Source organism: Xenopus laevis, chromosome 1L (genome assembly GCF_017654675.1).
Source record: "Xenopus laevis strain J_2021 chromosome 1L, Xenopus_laevis_v10.1, whole genome shotgun sequence".
NCBI classification, from domain to species: domain Eukaryota; kingdom Metazoa; phylum Chordata; class Amphibia; order Anura; family Pipidae; genus Xenopus; species Xenopus laevis.
Window position 1 is genome coordinate 158271616 of NC_054371.1, and position 17675 is coordinate 158289290.

General features: G+C 38.1%; 2 protein-coding genes across 2 annotated transcripts in view; one reads left to right on the forward strand and one right to left on the reverse strand.

Moving 5' to 3' along the window:
* Nucleotides 1-1074: 1074 nt before the first annotated feature.
* ficd.L (FIC domain containing L homeolog) lies at nucleotides 1075-8352 on the forward strand. Its single transcript, XM_018260844.2, has 3 exons — nucleotides 1075-1609; nucleotides 1946-2279; nucleotides 3565-8352. Exons 2-3 carry the CDS (start codon nucleotides 2012-2014, stop codon nucleotides 4638-4640), a joined length of 1344 nt encoding a protein of 447 aa, XP_018116333.1. The 5' UTR covers nucleotides 1075-1609; nucleotides 1946-2011; the 3' UTR covers nucleotides 4641-8352.
* A 2251-nt stretch (nucleotides 8353-10603) lies between these two features.
* The window catches only part of sart3.L (squamous cell carcinoma antigen recognized by T cells 3 L homeolog), a 37107-nt gene continuing 30035 nt past the window's right edge, over nucleotides 10604-17675 (reverse strand). Inside the window, exon 19 of the mRNA XM_018260856.2 lies at nucleotides 10604-13379. Within this exon, the coding sequence (XP_018116345.1) occupies nucleotides 13199-13379 (181 nt within the window). The 3' untranslated portion in view covers nucleotides 10604-13198. The remainder of the gene's footprint in view (nucleotides 13380-17675) is intronic.

A 17675-nucleotide genomic window follows, 5' to 3' on the forward strand; every position in this document is an offset into this window, starting at 1 on the left:
CCAAATTTTTTTAACTTGTAAGGGGGCCCCTGCCACCAGTTTTTTTTTTTTTTTAAAAAAAAAATTATTTTTTTTTTAAATTTTTTTTTGGGGCCCCAATTTGTTTTTAACTTGTAAGGGGGCCCCTGCCACCATTTTTTTTTTTTTCAAAAAAATTTTTTTTTCTCCAAATTTTTTTTTTGGGGCCCCAATTTGTTTTTAACTTATAAGGGGGCCCCTGCCGCCAATGTTTTTTTTTTTTTTCAAAAAAAAATTAATTTTTTTTCAAATTTTTTTTTGGGGCCCCAATTTGTTTTTAACTTATAAGGGGGCCCCTGCCGCCAATGTTTTGTTTTTTTTTCAAAAAAAAATTAATTTTTTTCAAATTTTTTTTTGGGGCCCCAATTTATTTTTAACTTAGAAGGGGGCCCCTGCCACCAATGTTTGTTTATTTTTTAGTTTTTTTTACATTTTTTTTTGTTGGGGCCCCAAGTTTTTTTTAACAGGGGGCCCCTGCCACCAATGTTTTTTAAAAAAAAAAATTTTAATTTTTTTTTTTTGGGGCCCCAATTTTTTTTATAAGGGGGCCCTGACCATCAATAGCTTTTTACAACTTGTGTGGGGGGGGGTTACTTTTTTAGCGCTGATGTCTGTGTGGTCTTTTAACTGCGATGTGGGCGGGATATGGGGCGGAGCTTGGTCGTCAGTGTGGGCGGGGCCCAGGGGGCCCCAAAAATTTTGTTGTACGGGGCCCCGTGATTTCTAATGGCGGCCCTGCCTACATGGGACATATCTGTTCAGTGAGTTTGCAATTGATCCTCAGCATTCAGCTCAGATTCAAAGGCAACAGATATGACCCCTCAAGTCTCTGACTAACTCAGAGTTAGAGAGCTGAAAAGCAGGAAGTAGTGTTCTGGCTATTTATGTTAGACATCCAGTCACTCCAGCCTTTATACATTACATTTTTGGCTAACTAACTATATTAGAAACATTTTTTATTTTGCACAGCCTATCTATTTACTCAGTTTCTATTCTTACACTGAACAATTCCTTTAAAGATCCAATTATCAGTGAACAGATAGCTCATACTGTAACAGTCCAGGGGAAGCAAAAGACTGTACAAATGTATCCAACTTTTCAAAAGTATATGTCTACATAGCAACACACAGTCCCATGTCAATGAAAACATTGTGTGGGAAAGGAAGGCGGAAGCACAGCCTGTGTCTGTATTTCCTTTCCACTACTCGACTTGCTCATTTGTCATTACGGGAAGTATAATCGACAAGCCAATCAAATGCAGAGCTAGCACTTAATAGACGTTTTCTTCTACCAACCAAGTGGCACCACGCTCAGTATCCCACGTATCATTATTTAGAACACGTGGCCAGTGGGTAAGGCCCTAACAGGCTAATAGCCATCGCTTCTAAATGTTTGACGCTGGGTTCAGCCAATAGTAAGGTAAAAAATATACGTGTGGGCGGGAATTGTACTTGGAAGAGAGTCTACTAGAAAGCAAGGCGGAAGCATTGCAGCTGACTATCTAGCAATGGGTATTTACGGATATTGGAGACGATTATGAGGTGTTCGAGCTGCAAGTGGACACGGCAGTCATTACATGGATCAGTAAGAGGTAATAGTAATAGTGTGGGATGGCAGCGTGTGTAATGAGAGGGTGGGGAGGAAATAAAGAGCTGCCACATACTGACATGATGATTACAGTGGTAGCGGTTGTACCTTAAACTGAAAGGCATTTCATTGGTATAATATGTCAGGCTCTTGTAATTACCCAAGAAACTTTCCCTTTTCATTCTTTGAATGTCCAGCCGCCAAATATTGTTGTACTACATCTCCCAGCATCCTCTGCCAGGTGTCAGGCCACTGCTGGGGTCATGTAAATGTACTGAGCTATGTCTTCCTGAACATCTATAGCCCTTTCTTACCCATTGCTTTTTTTGTATATTTTCAGATCCATGCAGACATTGAAGACAATGACCCTGCTTGAAACACTTGGCGCTGGTTAAGCATCACATCAATGGCAGTGACAGAGTGTCAATGGGCATCTTTGGGCTCTCGTGTAGGGCTGCGCGCTGCGCTGGTGCTACTGTCTGCTTCACTTCTGGTGCTTCTCTTACCCTTGAGTGGACTGGAGCATCAGTACAGAACAGCCTTGAACATATTGCTGCAGTATAACCTGTGGGGGGGTGATGATCGGGGGCACACATTCACTGGCCAGACCAGGGGTCTCGCTGTCGCCTCAACGGCAATTGAACTTCTTGTGCTGAAACAGAAGCCTACATCAGGTACTGACATTCAGTTAGAGCAGAGGATTTTCTATTTGTTCTAATTTAGAATATGTCTGTCCTAGAATAAATATATATTTCTGATGGTAAATGTGACATATGGCTTTCCAGCAAGTGTACAACTACTGTTAGGGGAGGGATGCAGTTTTGTGACACCAAGTATATATTTTGTTATTGCGATATAACAAGTAATGACCGATTTTTTTTACCATGAGTCACCATAAACAACTCAGATGTTGCGCCATACAGAAACATTATTCTGATATGGCATACTGTAGATTGCACATATGCTAAGTAACTGATCACAGCTATGTATATATAGTGATTTTATTTACATATGTAACTATAGACTATGATTGCTGTTGCTTGCCCCATACACAGCTATGGATTGCCATTCAAATGGCTCCTTTATACAATGTTGTTGCAGTGTGATGTTAAATGACACGGAAAGTGACTGGAAATTGCTCGTGTAAATGATGGTTAAATGACAAGGAAAGCGACTGGAAGTGCCCCTGCAAGTGAAAACAATCACTTTTTACCTCTAGCCAGTGCTCATCTTCTGTGACACTGCATCACACCAGGGTTCTGTTCCACTGAGCTCACAATCCTATCTTCACTGCTTTCCCAGGGACTGCTTGCAACATTTTAAGTTACGGATGAGTAGAGCTATCCCAGTGTAAAAAGTAAGCATAGGTATTCACTAGGGGTGCTTTAAAATTGGTATTTTCCTTGTCCTTTTAAGTTACAAACCAAAAACAAGTAATATATAGTGAATAAAGTACCCCCTCTTGTAAAATATAAGGATATTATAAGTTACCGAGGAGTTTCATGACCATATAAAAACACGAGGCCGAAGGCCGAGTGTTTTTATATAGGTCATGGAACTCCTCGGTAACTTATAATATCCTCATATTTTGCAGCAGGGGGTACTTTATTTATTAAAACACACAAGTTTCAGTGAGTCATGTGACAGAAATGACATCAGAACTCACCGTTTATAACTGATGACATCAGAACTCACCGTTTATAAGGATATCATTTACAAGATATTCATGGCTTTTGTGTATTATAAACCTTATCAACGCAATTAAAATTCATAAACACAGAGCCAAGTTGAGCAGCTTTCACAATTCAAGTATTTGTAAGACTAGGATGTAATATTAAAATATATTAATATCTATGATTATATACTTCAGATGTTATGTACAATAATAATGATTCATCAATTTTGGAATCAAACCCGCACCCTTAACAAAACAATGCTAACGACTTTTACATTTTTTAGATGTCACGTTCGAAGCCAAAGCTGCTCTAAACCAAGCTTTAGAAATGAAGCGCCAGGGGAAGAAGGATAAAGCACACAAGCTTCTTCATCATGCCTTAAAGATGGACCCCGATCATGTGGATGCCTTAAATGAGCTTGGCATCCTCCTGGAAGAAGAAAAGGACATCATTCAGGCCGACTATTTATACTCAAAAGCTCTGACACTATCACCACATAACGAGAAGGCTTTGATAAACCGAGATCGGACGCTGCCCCTTGTTGAAGAAATTGACCAGAGGTACTTCAGTATAATCGACAGCAAAGTAAAGAAACTACTGTCAATTCCAAAAGGCAATCCTGCTCTCCGCAGGGTAATGGAAGAGTCTTATTACCACCACATCTATCACACAGTTGCTATAGAAGGAAACACCCTCTCGCTTTCAGAGATCCGGCACATTATTGAAACCCGTTATGCCGTGCCAGGAAAGAGCTTGGAAGAGCAGAATGAGGTCATAGGTATGCATGCTGCCATGAAATACGTCAACGCAACTCTGGTTTCCAGAATAGGATCAATGACTATTGACAACTTATTGGAAATACATAGACGGGTTTTGGGCTATGTGGATCCTGTAGAAGCTGGCCGGTTTCGTCGTAACCAAGTTTTTGTTGGCCATCATATCCCACCCCACCCTAGAGATGTAGAGAAACTCATGCAGGAATTTGTGCAGTGGCTAAACTCTGAAGAAGCAATGAGCTTACACCCGGTGGAGTTTGCTGCTCTAGCCCATTATAAACTAGTATATATCCATCCCTTTGTAGATGGCAATGGCAGGACATCTCGCTTGCTTATGAATCTTATTTTGATGCAAGCAGGGTACCCACCAATTACTGTAAGGAAAGAACAGCGCTCAGAGTATTATCATGTTCTAGAAATAGCCAACGAAGGTGACGTGAGGCCTTTCATAAGATTTATAGCCAAATGTACTGAAAGCACCTTAGATCTTTTATTGATTGCTACAGCAGAACACCCTGTAGGTCTTCCAGAGCCCAATCATGGTTCTTCAGAGTGCAAACAATCTATTACAATTAAGACTTGACCTACACAATACTCCTTTGCCTTTCATGCCTTACCCTATTTATTAGTGGAATTGACCCTCCATTTAGTTACCTGAAGATACATTAAGATACAATGCCCTCATACTGTTGTATCTAAGGGAAGCCCCTTTACAAGGTATATTCTTAGGTTTCATTCATACTACACACTGGTGTAATTTTGATCGTACTAATCAGCCCAACATCACCGTTGCAGCTGTGAAATCTTTGGGAACAGGATGATCTAATCACGCCATGCAAATATGTCCTGTCCAAGAAAGTGCATGATGGTGTTCATTAATGTTTTTTCTTTTTTTTTTTAAATGCATCCCACTTAATTATCACATAAATTGCATCCAGAATCATAAAGATTTAATTTTCAGGGTTGGATTACCGTCTGTAGTATGAAGACGACTTAAAACATAAAGAATCATACTCCGCGTGGCTTTATTTGCCACATTATCTTAATTTATTTGCCCATGTTATGCTGCTAGTTAGATTTTTTGTTTGTATTAAATGCAATTCATTGACTTGTGGGATCACAAGTCCATGAATTGCAATAATAAGGAAAATGATATATCGGATAATGATTTATGCTACTGATTATCTTTCATTAGTGAACCAAAATTCGAAATACTGCTGCTTGCCATCAAATGTAATGGTTATAAGCAGAATTTCCCTTTTTACAAACGTGGAATTTTGCCTTTGAGCTGTATACCAGTAGATTCCAGGGCATATCAAAGTTCTAGTGAGAACACTGGAAACTAACCAGTATTACTAAACATATAAGATAAAAAAACATATGTAAAGGGCTTTATTGCACATACTAATTTACTAATTCTTTGCACTTTGTCTGAACCTTAGAAGCAAATATAATTATAATTCACTCTTTGTATAGCATAGGATCTATTTTTCAAAAACCATCATTCAGACAAGCTCAGAGATATGGAAATGTCATTTTCTATAGAGTTCATTTTAAACAATATTTTTTTTTCCCTGTAATAAATAATAATAGCTTGTAAATGATTGTAAACTAGAGGCATGTTGTATGGCAATCCTATTGGATTTTTATAAGCCTATTATTAGCACTCCGTATAATATCGTCCCATACTGAATCAATGCAGCTTGGTGATTGAATTGATAAATGTACATCAAATATTTATCGTTCATCGCTCAAGCTTTCAGGATTTGTTATCCCAAACGAAGAACTAATCTGGTATCTCTAATCTCATAGAAGGCTATGGGCAAAGTTGTGATACGTTTTGATTCCACTTTCCTGGAAGTGTGAAAGCGCTTTTCAGGGTGATTGTCAAAACGTTTTCCTTGCTTTGTGTTCTCTAGCTTGTATGAAAATGCTAGCATCTTAGCTTGCAGGTTTAGTTAGATTTGGTTTTCTTAGGCTGGGTAGTGATAGCCTTCCTTTCTATGTTTATAATCAGGGCTGTAGAGTTGGTACATAAATCTGTTGATTCCGACTCCTCATTTTATGGTACCTCTGACTCCAACTCCTCTGCTTTTAAAGGAACGGTATGTGTATAGAAAACGGATCCGCACACACTCTGATTAATGCAGTTGGGGAGTATCCCCTTTTATTTAGCCACCAAACATCAACGTTTCGGGGGGGGGGGAAACACCCACCCTTCATCCTTCACATACGTTGCTAAGGGACCCGGCCAGGTCAACGGAAGAGACGCAGAATTGGTGAACTACAGGTCTGCGGTAGGAGAAATTACATTGTGTTCAAAGGATCGGTAGCACCAAAAACTGAAAGTGTATCAAAGTAATGAAAATATAATGTAATGTTTCTCTACACTGGTAAAAGCTGTGTGTTTACTTCAGAAAGACTACTATAGTTTATATAAACATGCTGCTGTGTAGCCATGGGTGCAGCTCTTCACGCAGGAAAAAAGGCACAGGTTCTGTCCAATACAATGGAGTTTTATGTATTTGGTGCATAACCTGTGCAAACACGCCGCTTTTACTAGTGCATGCTAACAGTATATTATATGTGAATTATGTTAAAACGATTTCAAATTTTGGTGTTACTGTTCCTTTTATATACTAATGTGTTTTCCATGTTAAGTACACAACATACAAGGCATTATTATAAACCAAAGTTAAACTACATAAAACAAAAAGAGATGGAAAACCTAAAACGTCTTCTATATTAATTGAACCTGGTCTATTGCTGTAGAATAGCTGTTAAATACAATCCAAAATTAACTAAAGCATTGTCCTTATAAACAAAATTGCTTCTGCCAGATTCTCCGCCACAGAAGCTTTTAAATCTGATTATTTTCAGTTTTTAAATTTATTAGGAGTCATCACATTTGGGGTGACTCCGAAACCCAAAATTGCTTCCAACTCCTCAGCTCTGTCTATAATCCCTTATAACTGCTGGTGGGCGTGGCCTTTCAGGGACTTCCCTTATTGGGGACTACATCCAACCACATGGTGTTAAACCTCACACCAGGCTCAACCTTTTCCTTTATAGTCTGTATTCCTCTGTACTATGCACAGGTCTGCAGGAAAAATCTTTAGTGGTCTTAAGTTTTATCTGCCCATATTATTCAATTAATATGTTGCTTGCATTGCAGATAATCTTTTATTTAAATGAATACGAGGAAGAAGGGCACTTGTGACCGGTCTATTTTTCCTATACTGTATCGTGGATCCTATTAAGATGGTAAAGGATTTGAAAGAGGTTACTACTCCAGTAAAAAAATGTTTTTTTCATGATACTGCATATGTGGTGCAGCTTATTGTGTCTGTTCTTTCTTGTTAAAACAAGAAGATAACTTTAAAGCACTTTGTTTTTGTATTGGTAATGTAGCCCAACAAATGGATCTCCACATCAGCGACCAGTCTGCTTGGCACATCCAAATTTAATACCAGCATGTTGTCTTATTTTTAAGTCTACATTTAAATCTGGAAGATTATTTTACCTTTGCATAACATTTCCAGTGCCGGGATGTCACTCGTTTCAAAATGATTTCTCCTTAGAGCGTTGCTGGTGTTTCAACTACATTTTATATATTCTGCCAGGTTGTGAACTATTATCCTGGACATTCTAATCTGAAGAACGTATCATATCATCGATCTTCTACTGGTGCAAGGGGATCTCTAGAACATCATTATTGCCTTATACAGATTTTATAACTGAATTCTGTTATTTATCACCAGTTTGTTTATTATCATTTCAGTTTCTGTGACAATAATTCCTGCAGAGCCCAATGTAATTGCAGATTGGTCCTGCTTTTTACTGGCATTTATATGGCAACCTCAGAATGACTGAAAGTTATGCCAGTTCAGTTATATAACTGAATATTTCCGGTGAACCCACCATTGATTTTTTTTTTTTTTTTTTCAAGCATTTGGCACTTTAGTTGTGTGCAATATTTTAAATAATAAATTATTTTGATGTTGAAGCACCTACTGTCTTAATGGAATGTCACCAGGCAGTGGTTTGACAAGTGTATGATGATCCTTAACTTTTCCTTCCATTCTTTTCTAGCATTTATAAAGGACATAGAATGGCTGCTTGTGTAAGAACAGGATGTTTTATTAGAATAATTGCGTAAGTGGATGAATGGGATCACTGGTGCAAGGAATCAGTTATTATTTTTCCATATCCAAGTGATAAGGTGATATCACAATTATTCTACCATTAATAAGGTGGAAGTATTGTGAAAATCCAATAAAATATTTGAACAACAATAATCTGGAAGCCAATGGGGGTTTTTTTTTTGCATTGGGAATCCAGAAAATGTTTGTATTTAACAATGTTATTAAAGGAGAAAGAAAAGGCTAAAATCAAGTAAGCTTTATCAGAAAGATCTATATAAATATATAAATGAGTCTTGTGTCAAACGAAACACAACATTTCTTTCCTTCTATTGTGTAAACATGGGCTTCTGTATCAGACTTTCTGCCTTCAGCTTAAACTTCCTTGCCCTGGGTGTGAGCATGCTCAGTTTGCTCCTCTTTCCCCCCACCCTTCTCTGCTGTAATCTGAGCCCAGAGCTACAGTATAAGTGAGCAGGGACAGACTCAGGCAGAAAATGATGTCACACCAAGCTAATATGGCAGTTGCTATCCTAAACAAACAGAGTGTCTAGAGCCGTTTACTCAGGTATGGTAAAGCATTTGGCAGAATAAATATAGTGTTATAGTTTGCAATATTGTGGCTAATCTATTGGCAATAAACGACTTTGGTAGCTTTCCTTCTCCTTTAAGAATTTTAATCAGGAAACCATGAATCGTAGCTTTGGTATTAGAGGGTATAGGGGCTGGGATGTGACCTTTGCTTTTAATACAGACAGCATTCTTTTATATAATACCATATAAAACAGTTTCCTGCACGAAAGCAAACATACAGCAGCACCCAAACATGTTTGGACTTTTCTAATATAGGTCCATTCAGTGCAGTAGAAGAGGCTATTGGAACTAGGGGTTCACTTTCAGACACTTTTTCAATTCACTTGGCTTCAGATGGTTTACCAGAATTAAAGACTTTTTCCAAGTTTCTTTTTTCACCTTCTCATGTCTTTCTAACTGAGGGTGCCAACACTGTAAAAAGTTCTAAATGGTTATATTTAGCAGATACATTTCTTTGGCCTTGCTGAGCAGAATCCCCGAGTTTCATTAAAGGGGTTGTTCACCTTTAAATTAACTTTTAGTATGATATCGAAAGTGATTTCTAATCAATTGAACTGGAAAAAAAAAAAGTTTGGAAGATGAACAACCCCTTTAACCACTGCATGTGGACCAGGCCTTACAGTGAGAAACAGTGCATTAGTGTAGAGGATTGCTACAAACATTTGTGTACACTTGGGGGCAGATTTATCAAGGGTCGAATTTCGAATTTGAAAAACTTCGAAATTCGAATTCAAAAAGACCAACCGAAATTAAAGGGGTGGTTCACCTTCAAACATTTAGTTGATTTCAGATAGATCACCAGAAATAATGACTTTTTCCAACGACTTTCCATTTTCTGTGTGTCACAGTTTTTCTAATATTGAAGTGTCAGGTGTCTTTTTTCACCTTCTGATGCAACTCTGGGAGGGGGGGGGGTCGCCGATCCTGTAAACTGATACATTTCTTATCTTTGTCTCTGCTGAGCAGAATCTCTGGGTTTCATTACAGGCAGCTGTTGGAATTGATACAATAGTTGCTAATACTCCAGAGATGCTGCTGAGAAATGTATCAACTAAATTGTAACAGTTTAAAGTCTGCACCTGAATTACTGAGTGGCCAGACTCAACCAGAGATACGAACATTCAACTTTAAACTTTTAGATATTTCAAAGTCCACCAATTGGCTCCAAATAGGTTTTAGGGGATCCCCCATAGGCTAAAACAGCAATTCAGCAGGTTTTAGATGGCGAATGGTTGAAGTCGAATTTTTAGAGACAGTACATGATAAATTTAGAAATTTAATTTTTTTTCAAATTTGAATTGAATTTGAACTATTCCCTGGTCAAAGTACACAAAAATTAGCTCGAAATTCTAATTTTCACTTCGACCATGGTATAGCTTCCACGGTTAGTCTCATATATGCCTGCAAACTCTGGACAGTCCTTTTACAAGTTAAAAACAAATGTTCATACTTCAGCCCCTTTATGCACCTTTAAGATAGCTAGCAACGTGTATATTATATATGTATACAATCTTACATAGCATTTTGGTCACATACTAGAAAATAAACTAAGAGGACATATCTGAGAGTGGCGTCACATCTATTATTTCTAGTTCTTTTTGGAACCCAGGAAATCATGTGGGTTTATGTGCAGCACTCTGTTTAGTGATAAGAGGACCAGCACTCTGCATATAATAAAGTGTATATTGTACCATGTCACTGGAAACCAGACATTTATGCTTCTCTTTTATAAGAGTTTGTATACTCCTACACACACGCTGGGAATAAATGACTGGGTGTGCACATTTGTGTACAAAAACAACAATCTATATTATTGGGAAATGGCAGTTTAATAAAACAGGAATGGAAACAAAAAAAACCCCACAATAAATGTACACAAAGAAACTCTATAGAAAACATCCACAGTAAAATGCAGCAACTCCTCACCCATAAGTGTCAAGCTGTCAGTTTACACATCGCTGCAAATCCACAGTCTGCAAACACTAAATGGGTTAAAAAAAAAAAAAAAAACACAACTATGTGGGAAAATAGATTTTTTTTTTTTCTTCCAAATGCATTTTCAGTGCATCCTTCATCTGACAAACATCTTGACTGCACATTAAACAAAAATAAAACATCGGCTGCATTCTATGAACTATATATATATATATATATCAAAATTTCATTATGAAAAAATAGGCTAAGGAGGTTTAACTTTCCTCTGTAAAAGTAAAGAACCAAAACGGGGTTTCCACCTCTGTTTAAATCACACGAAAACCAAATAAACGAACGGGTACGGAAAGCAGAATGTGCTTATTACAGGAGTGCAGGTACAAAGAAGCAAACCAATTCTGAAGCAGTGTACAATCCTTATTGTGGGCTTGTTAGTACATTATATGAAAACTGAATTACGCTAAACACTAGGCAAAGCGCAGACACAAGTATGAATTAATAGTTCACCCCCACAATAGAGACTGTGCGCACGACAGCTGCTTGGGCATTCCTGTTGTATGAAGCAATAAACTGCCATCAGGATTAGAAAGATGGCCAAAAGACAGCTGGTTAATCGGGTACAGCGTATATTATAATTGTCTCTATCAAACTTGGATAACTGCTTGCGATTTTACAAGGAAAAGGCAAGATTATATACTGTATAAAACAACTATATAAGGATAGTTACATATGATTATTTTGTCAACATCTTTTCTTTTTCCCCTTATGTTTGGAGTAAAAAAGTTCCCAAAACAGACGACTTTCGGCTACCCCAGCAATATCGATTGTGCCTCAATATGAGGGAAATGAGGAAAGTCTACAGTTTCACTGGAAAAATAAAAGGTATGAGTACATCCTATCTCTGCATCCCATATGCTGCAGTTTAACCTCAGAGGAGAAGATCACAAAGGAAAAATAGTTTTCAACAAAAGTTTTTACGGCAGAAAGTGATCATCTCCCCATAACTGAATGCTTTTGGGGCCTTCAACTCTTACCCAATGTTGGGGGGAAAAAAGAATCCAGAGGTAAAGATCTATTTGAGAGATGATGTATAGAGGGCAAGCCAACCCAAAGCTATATCAGTCTTATATCAGTATATAATAAACCATTTCCCCCAAACAGCTCAGGGATATAGCATATATACAAATCTGGGAAAGAGAACTAGGTATATCTTTATCAGAGAACCAATGGGTTAAATGTTGGGACAATTTGAAATGAAGTTCCCTTAATACAGTTCTCTTAGAATCTGGCTATAATGTCCTTTTTTCACTTTTTACCCCAGTTAAATGATCAATGCTACCTTGGCTGCCCTGGCTAGGAAATATTGCCCACATATATTGGACCTGTCCAAGAGCTGTTTGATTTTGGGTAAGCGCATACAATTTGATCTATGCTGTAATGCACGGCCCAGCAGAAGGGGTACCTAATGTCAAACAGCATTTATTAAATCATATCCTCCTAGCAGCTAGATAGACTGTACCAAAGTCCTGGAGAACCTCTTCTATAAATCCAGCCTTACTACAGATAAATATATACTTCTGAAGTATCGCAAACCTTGGATAACCTATAGGTTCAATGGGACCTTGCTCACTCACTTTCCATTTAAAAACACAACAGAATAGCAGAAAGGATAATGAAAATCTATATATACTTCCCATTCCTTTATACCATGTCTCCATATTTCTGAATTACCCGCTCCCTTTGATTTTTTATTGTTAACTTTGAATCAATGTGTTAGCATTTTAGTCATACTAAAGGCTGATTACTTATGGAACTGTTTATTTGTTCAATATCTCAGGGTATTTCCCCAACCACATACCTGAAACATCATCAACAAGATGTAGAATTAAGATGATGTATCTGCAACGCTGGTTTGTTTCTTCATTTTTTTCTTTTTAAATCAAACTGTTTTATTATGTTCCCAATAAAAGAACAAAAATATACTATCACTGAGGTTAAACAAGGAAACTTGCAATGTTGTTACAGTATTTTAGACCCAGATCGGTCGATGCAGCAAGTTTTTCCTATGCGGTGTCAATAGGTTCCAACAATATTCATTATATATATAAAAAAAAAAAAATATATATATATATATATATATATATATATATATATATATATATATATATATATATATATATATATAAAATAAAATGTAGAGAAAGGGCGAGGAGGTTATCGCCTGTCATAACAATGTAATTCACAGCAGTTTTAAACAACACAGTGTGTTGTTCCAAATAGAGATGGAGGAGGCGGGATTGTTGCTTTCACACTTGCTCCATTGATTGGTGGGAAAGTTCCCCAATATTTGCAACTCTTTATACTACGGTGTCAAATATAACGTTATGTTCCTAATATTTCTCTTTGGGGAAAAATTATTAAAAATAAAGATTAAAAAAAAAAAAAAAGTTTTATGGCAGCTTGTTGCTCATGGTCACTTCTGTAGCAACAGTCGAGCAAAATCTGCATTGGACAACTTTCTGGGCTCCCCTGCAGCAGCTGATGAAGTGGCCTGTTCCTGCGGTGTCCCATTTTCTGTTTTCTGAGTGATTGATGCACTTTGACGATGCAGTGAGCGGGGTAATAACGCCAGCTGGGTTCTTCCTTTACCCCTTCTATAAAACAAATGACAGTTTAGATCATGCTTGTAGTTTAAACAATACCAATATGCAGTAGCATTCTGATTTTACATCTCTCACTAGGCAATATGACAACTAGAGACGGTTTTAATGTCACACAGGCCTCTGTATTGCCAAATATTCCCTTATTATTAACAATGGGATAAGATGTTCAACATATAATGATGGAATAAAAGATGTGCAATTTTAAAATGTTCCTTATAAAGGACCAGTAAAAGCATAACATGAAAATACATAGATTACTTCTACATTTAAAATTCCTATTTGTTCAGCCAACACTTATACACATTATTTCTTGGCACCAAGCATTTTGTTTTGATTCTATAAATCTGTATATAGCCATGAAGGGTATTTGTCCCACTGGTGTCTAATAAAAGGGCAGCCAAGTTTGGGAGTTTTACTTTGAAAGCAGCGAGTAAGTTGCAAGTAAAACTTGGTGCCTGTGTAAAATGTATAATGAAGCAATAGAATTCTTAATGAATCAGATGCAATTGAGTGTAGGACTGGTCACAACGGGGATGACTTAAATATATTGCAATATATGGACAAACAATCCCTGTTTTGTTTAATGGTTAAGGCATTTTTAGTAGCTTTAGGCACAAAATGTCTCAATGTCCTTAAAGAGGAACTCCACAAAAACATAACTTAAACTTTTTGAAAAGTAAACATAATTTCAAGCAACGTTTCATAATTTTAATGGTTTAAACAGTTCCCTAAGCCTAGCCCCCTGCTCTCCTGCTGATCTGTCTGACTACTTTGCTGAGCTGGTTGACTACTGTTACTTTGTATCAACAGCCAGCTGTCCTTAGCCTGCATCCTCCAAACCCCACAATTCCGCGCACATGTGATTTCAATAAGGAACGGAACATCTCAGTGCAATGCATTGTGGGTTATGTTTGAAACAAGCCGCTGACTGGAAAAAGCAACTAAAAGCAAACAAATCAACTGAAAAGGATACATATTTGCTATTAACTGCTATTTTATAGTAAGGTTTTATATTTAAATACTGTGGTTTCCTTTTTTATAGTTTTTTTTCTGTCTTGGGTGCTAAACAGCAAAGTTTGGTGTGCTAGTGTGCTTACAGCAAGTTTGTCACGACCTGCTTTACTTTGCAGTTGGTTTTCCCTCCGTTTGAGGGGGTGGGGTTTGATTAGTTGCACCTGAACAGACTGTATAAATAGAACCCCTGGGACTCCAGTGTTTAGCTGCTCTTAAGTGGGGGATCTGTAAGTGGGGGATCTGTAAGTGGGGGATCTGTAAGTGGAGTTACAAACACCGGACTTTCAAACTAAATGAGGTTCAAACTAGGTCAAAAGTTTGTTCTAAACCTAATTTTTATTTTATTTATTTTTTTATTCCTGTTTTGATCTGTAACTGGGATAATGAGTGCTAGCAAGATTGAAGGTCTGACTCAGTGCACAATCTGTCATATGTATGCAGATTTGGAACACCGTGGTGGTTGTGAGCAAATTGCCACTTTGGAGGCTCGAGTTAGAGCACTAGAGCAACAAATTGCAACACTGCGGTCAATTGACAATCTTGAAAGGTGTCTTTTGCTCACTGAGCAGGACCTAGCGGGGTCAGATAGTTTGGGGGGGGGGGGGAACAGAACAGCAGCAGGCTGTTGAGGCAGCTAGCTGGGTGACAGTTAGAAAATCTAAGCTGGGCAAAAGGAAAATAGAGGCTGATCAAGAGCTTATACATCGGAACAAATTTGCCAGATCGCGTGACGATGATGGGAGTATGAACTCCGGATTGGCAATTCTATATGGGGCTGATCTCTCTAACAGCTGGAAGACCAGTTTCTCTAGTAGTGGTGGTGGAGAGGAGAGCAGAGACAGGCCTAAGCAGATTGTGGTTGTAGGGGACTCAATTATTAGGAAAGTGGATAGGGTAATTTGTCGTCTGAACAGTTTGCAGTCTACCTGGTGCCAGGGCTCGGCATGTGGTTGATCGGATAGACAAATTATTGGGTGGGGCTGGGCACGACCCAACTGTCTTAGTGCATATCGGTACTAATGACAAAATAAATGGTAGATGGAAGACCTTAAAGAATGATTTCAGGGATCTAGGCTTTAAGATCCGGGAAAGGTCTTCCAATGTCATCTTTTCTGAAATTTTGCCTGTGTCATGTGCAAGTTTAGGAAGACAGTGGGAGCTTAGGGCGCTAAATGCGTGGCTCAAGTCTTGGTGTAGGAAGGAAGGGTTTGGGTTTCTAGAGCACTGGGCTGATTTTTCGTTGGGGTACAATCTATACAGTCGTGACAGTTTGCACCTCAATGGAAGGGGGTCCACGGTGCTAGGGGAAAGAATGGCTAAGAGGTTAGAGGAGTGTTTAAACTAGGCAAGGGGGGGGTGAGATAAAGAATTATGGGGAAGCTAGGGTAGACGGGGCAATGAGGTTAGAAAGGGGTCATGGGGGAGGAGTGAGGGGGGCATATAGTTTACCAGCTAAGGAGGTCCCTCTGTTACAAGAAAAACAGAATAATACTAACTTAACATATAATTCTCCACTAAGTAATGCAAATTTCAAAAGTAAAAGTAGTAACCTCCACTGTATGCTGGCAAATGCACGGAGTTTGTCAGATAAAATGGGAGACCTAGAATTAATTGCATGCTCTAACAATTATGATATAATTGGTATCACTGAGACCTGGTGGGATGAAACATGTGACTGGATTGTGAATTTAAATGGTTACACACTTTTTAGGAGGGACAGAAGGATTAAAAAGGGTGGAGGAGTGTGTTTGTATGTAAAGCCTGAATTAAAGCCATGCGCTAAAGAAATAACCATAGCTGGCACTGGTGAGGGTGTAGAATCACTCTGGGTAGAGATTTTGACTGGGCAAAAGGTAACAAAAAGAATTATCATTGGTGTATGCTATAAACCACCTCGTATAAGTGTCGAGTATGAAGCCCAGCTACTCTTGCAGATACAAGCGGCTTCACAGCTGGGTCAAGTTGTTGCTATGGGTGACTTCAATTATCCAGACATTGACTGGGGTAATGGGGTTGCTAAGACAGAAAAAGCTAGTAGGTTTGTAAATATGCTGAATGTCAACTTTTTATTCCAGCTCGTTCAAGAACCTACTAGGAATAACTCTCTTTTGGACCTTGTAATAACTAACAATACTGAACTCATCTCTAAAATTTGTGTGGGTGAGCATTTAGGGAATAGTGATCATAACATGGTCTCCTTTGAGATTCTGTTGCAGAAGCAATTCTATAAGGGAGTAACTAAAACACTAAATTTCAGACGTGCATAAGGGCATCTCTGCAACATATTAAGTGGGAAATGCTTTCCACAGGGTTAAACACGGAACAAAAATGGGAATCTTTAAAATACTGCTTAATAAATATACTTGACAGTATATTCCCCTTGTAAGCAAGGAATGACGTTGCAAAGCAAAACCTTTTTGGTTCAATAGAAGCGTTGGTGTTGAGGTGGGTAAGAAAAGACGTGCTTTTAAGGATTTCAAGTTAGCTGGTACAGCCGAAACATTTATAAGGTACAAGGAGGCCAATAAATCATGCAAAGAAGCTATAAGGCAAGCTAAAATTGCTATGGAAAAGGATATTGCAGCAAGCAGTAAAAAGAATCCAAAATTATTTTTTAAATATGTTAATAGTAAAAAAAATTAAGCAGGAAGGGGTGGGACCTTTAGTTTCAGAGGGGGGTCAGCTGGTTGATGAAAACAAAATAAAAGCGCAGATTCTGAATTCATATTTTTCATCTGTCTACACAAATGAGGAACCAGTTATTGAAGGTTTCCTTCTTAATAGTCCCAATTCTACTAATACAACTAATGATGCATGGTTCACACATGAAGAAATTCAAAAGAGACTAGAACATGTTAAGATAAACAAAGGTCCGGGACCAGATGGTATTCATCCCAGGGTAATTAGCGAGCTTAGCTCTGTGATTGCCAAGCCTCTTTACTTAATTTTTCAGGATTCATTGAGATCTGGCATAGAGCCGAGAGACTGGCGAATTGCTAATGTGGTGCCTCTATTCAAAAAAGGATTCCGTTCACAGCCTCAAAATTATAGGCCAGTTAATCTGACGTCAGTAGTAGGAAAGCATTTCGAAGGGTTAATAAAGGATAAGATACTGGACTTCATAGCAAATCATAATACTATGAGTTTGTGGCAGCATGGTTTTATGCGTAATAGATCTTGCCAGACTAACTTAATTTCTTTTTATGAGAATGTAAGTAGAGACCTCGATTCTGGGATGGCTAAAGCATTTGATACAGTGCCACACAAAAGGTT

Excerpts from the sequence above, each read along its gene's own strand:
- ficd.L (XM_018260844.2), top strand. The coding sequence starts at position 2,012 with ATGGCAGTGACAGAGTGTCAATGGGCATCTTTGGGCTCTCGTGTAGGG. Across the intron at positions 2,280-3,564 it reads GAAACAGAAGCCTACATCAG|ATGTCACGTTCGAAGCCAAA; the intron begins GTACTGACATTC and ends TACATTTTTTAG.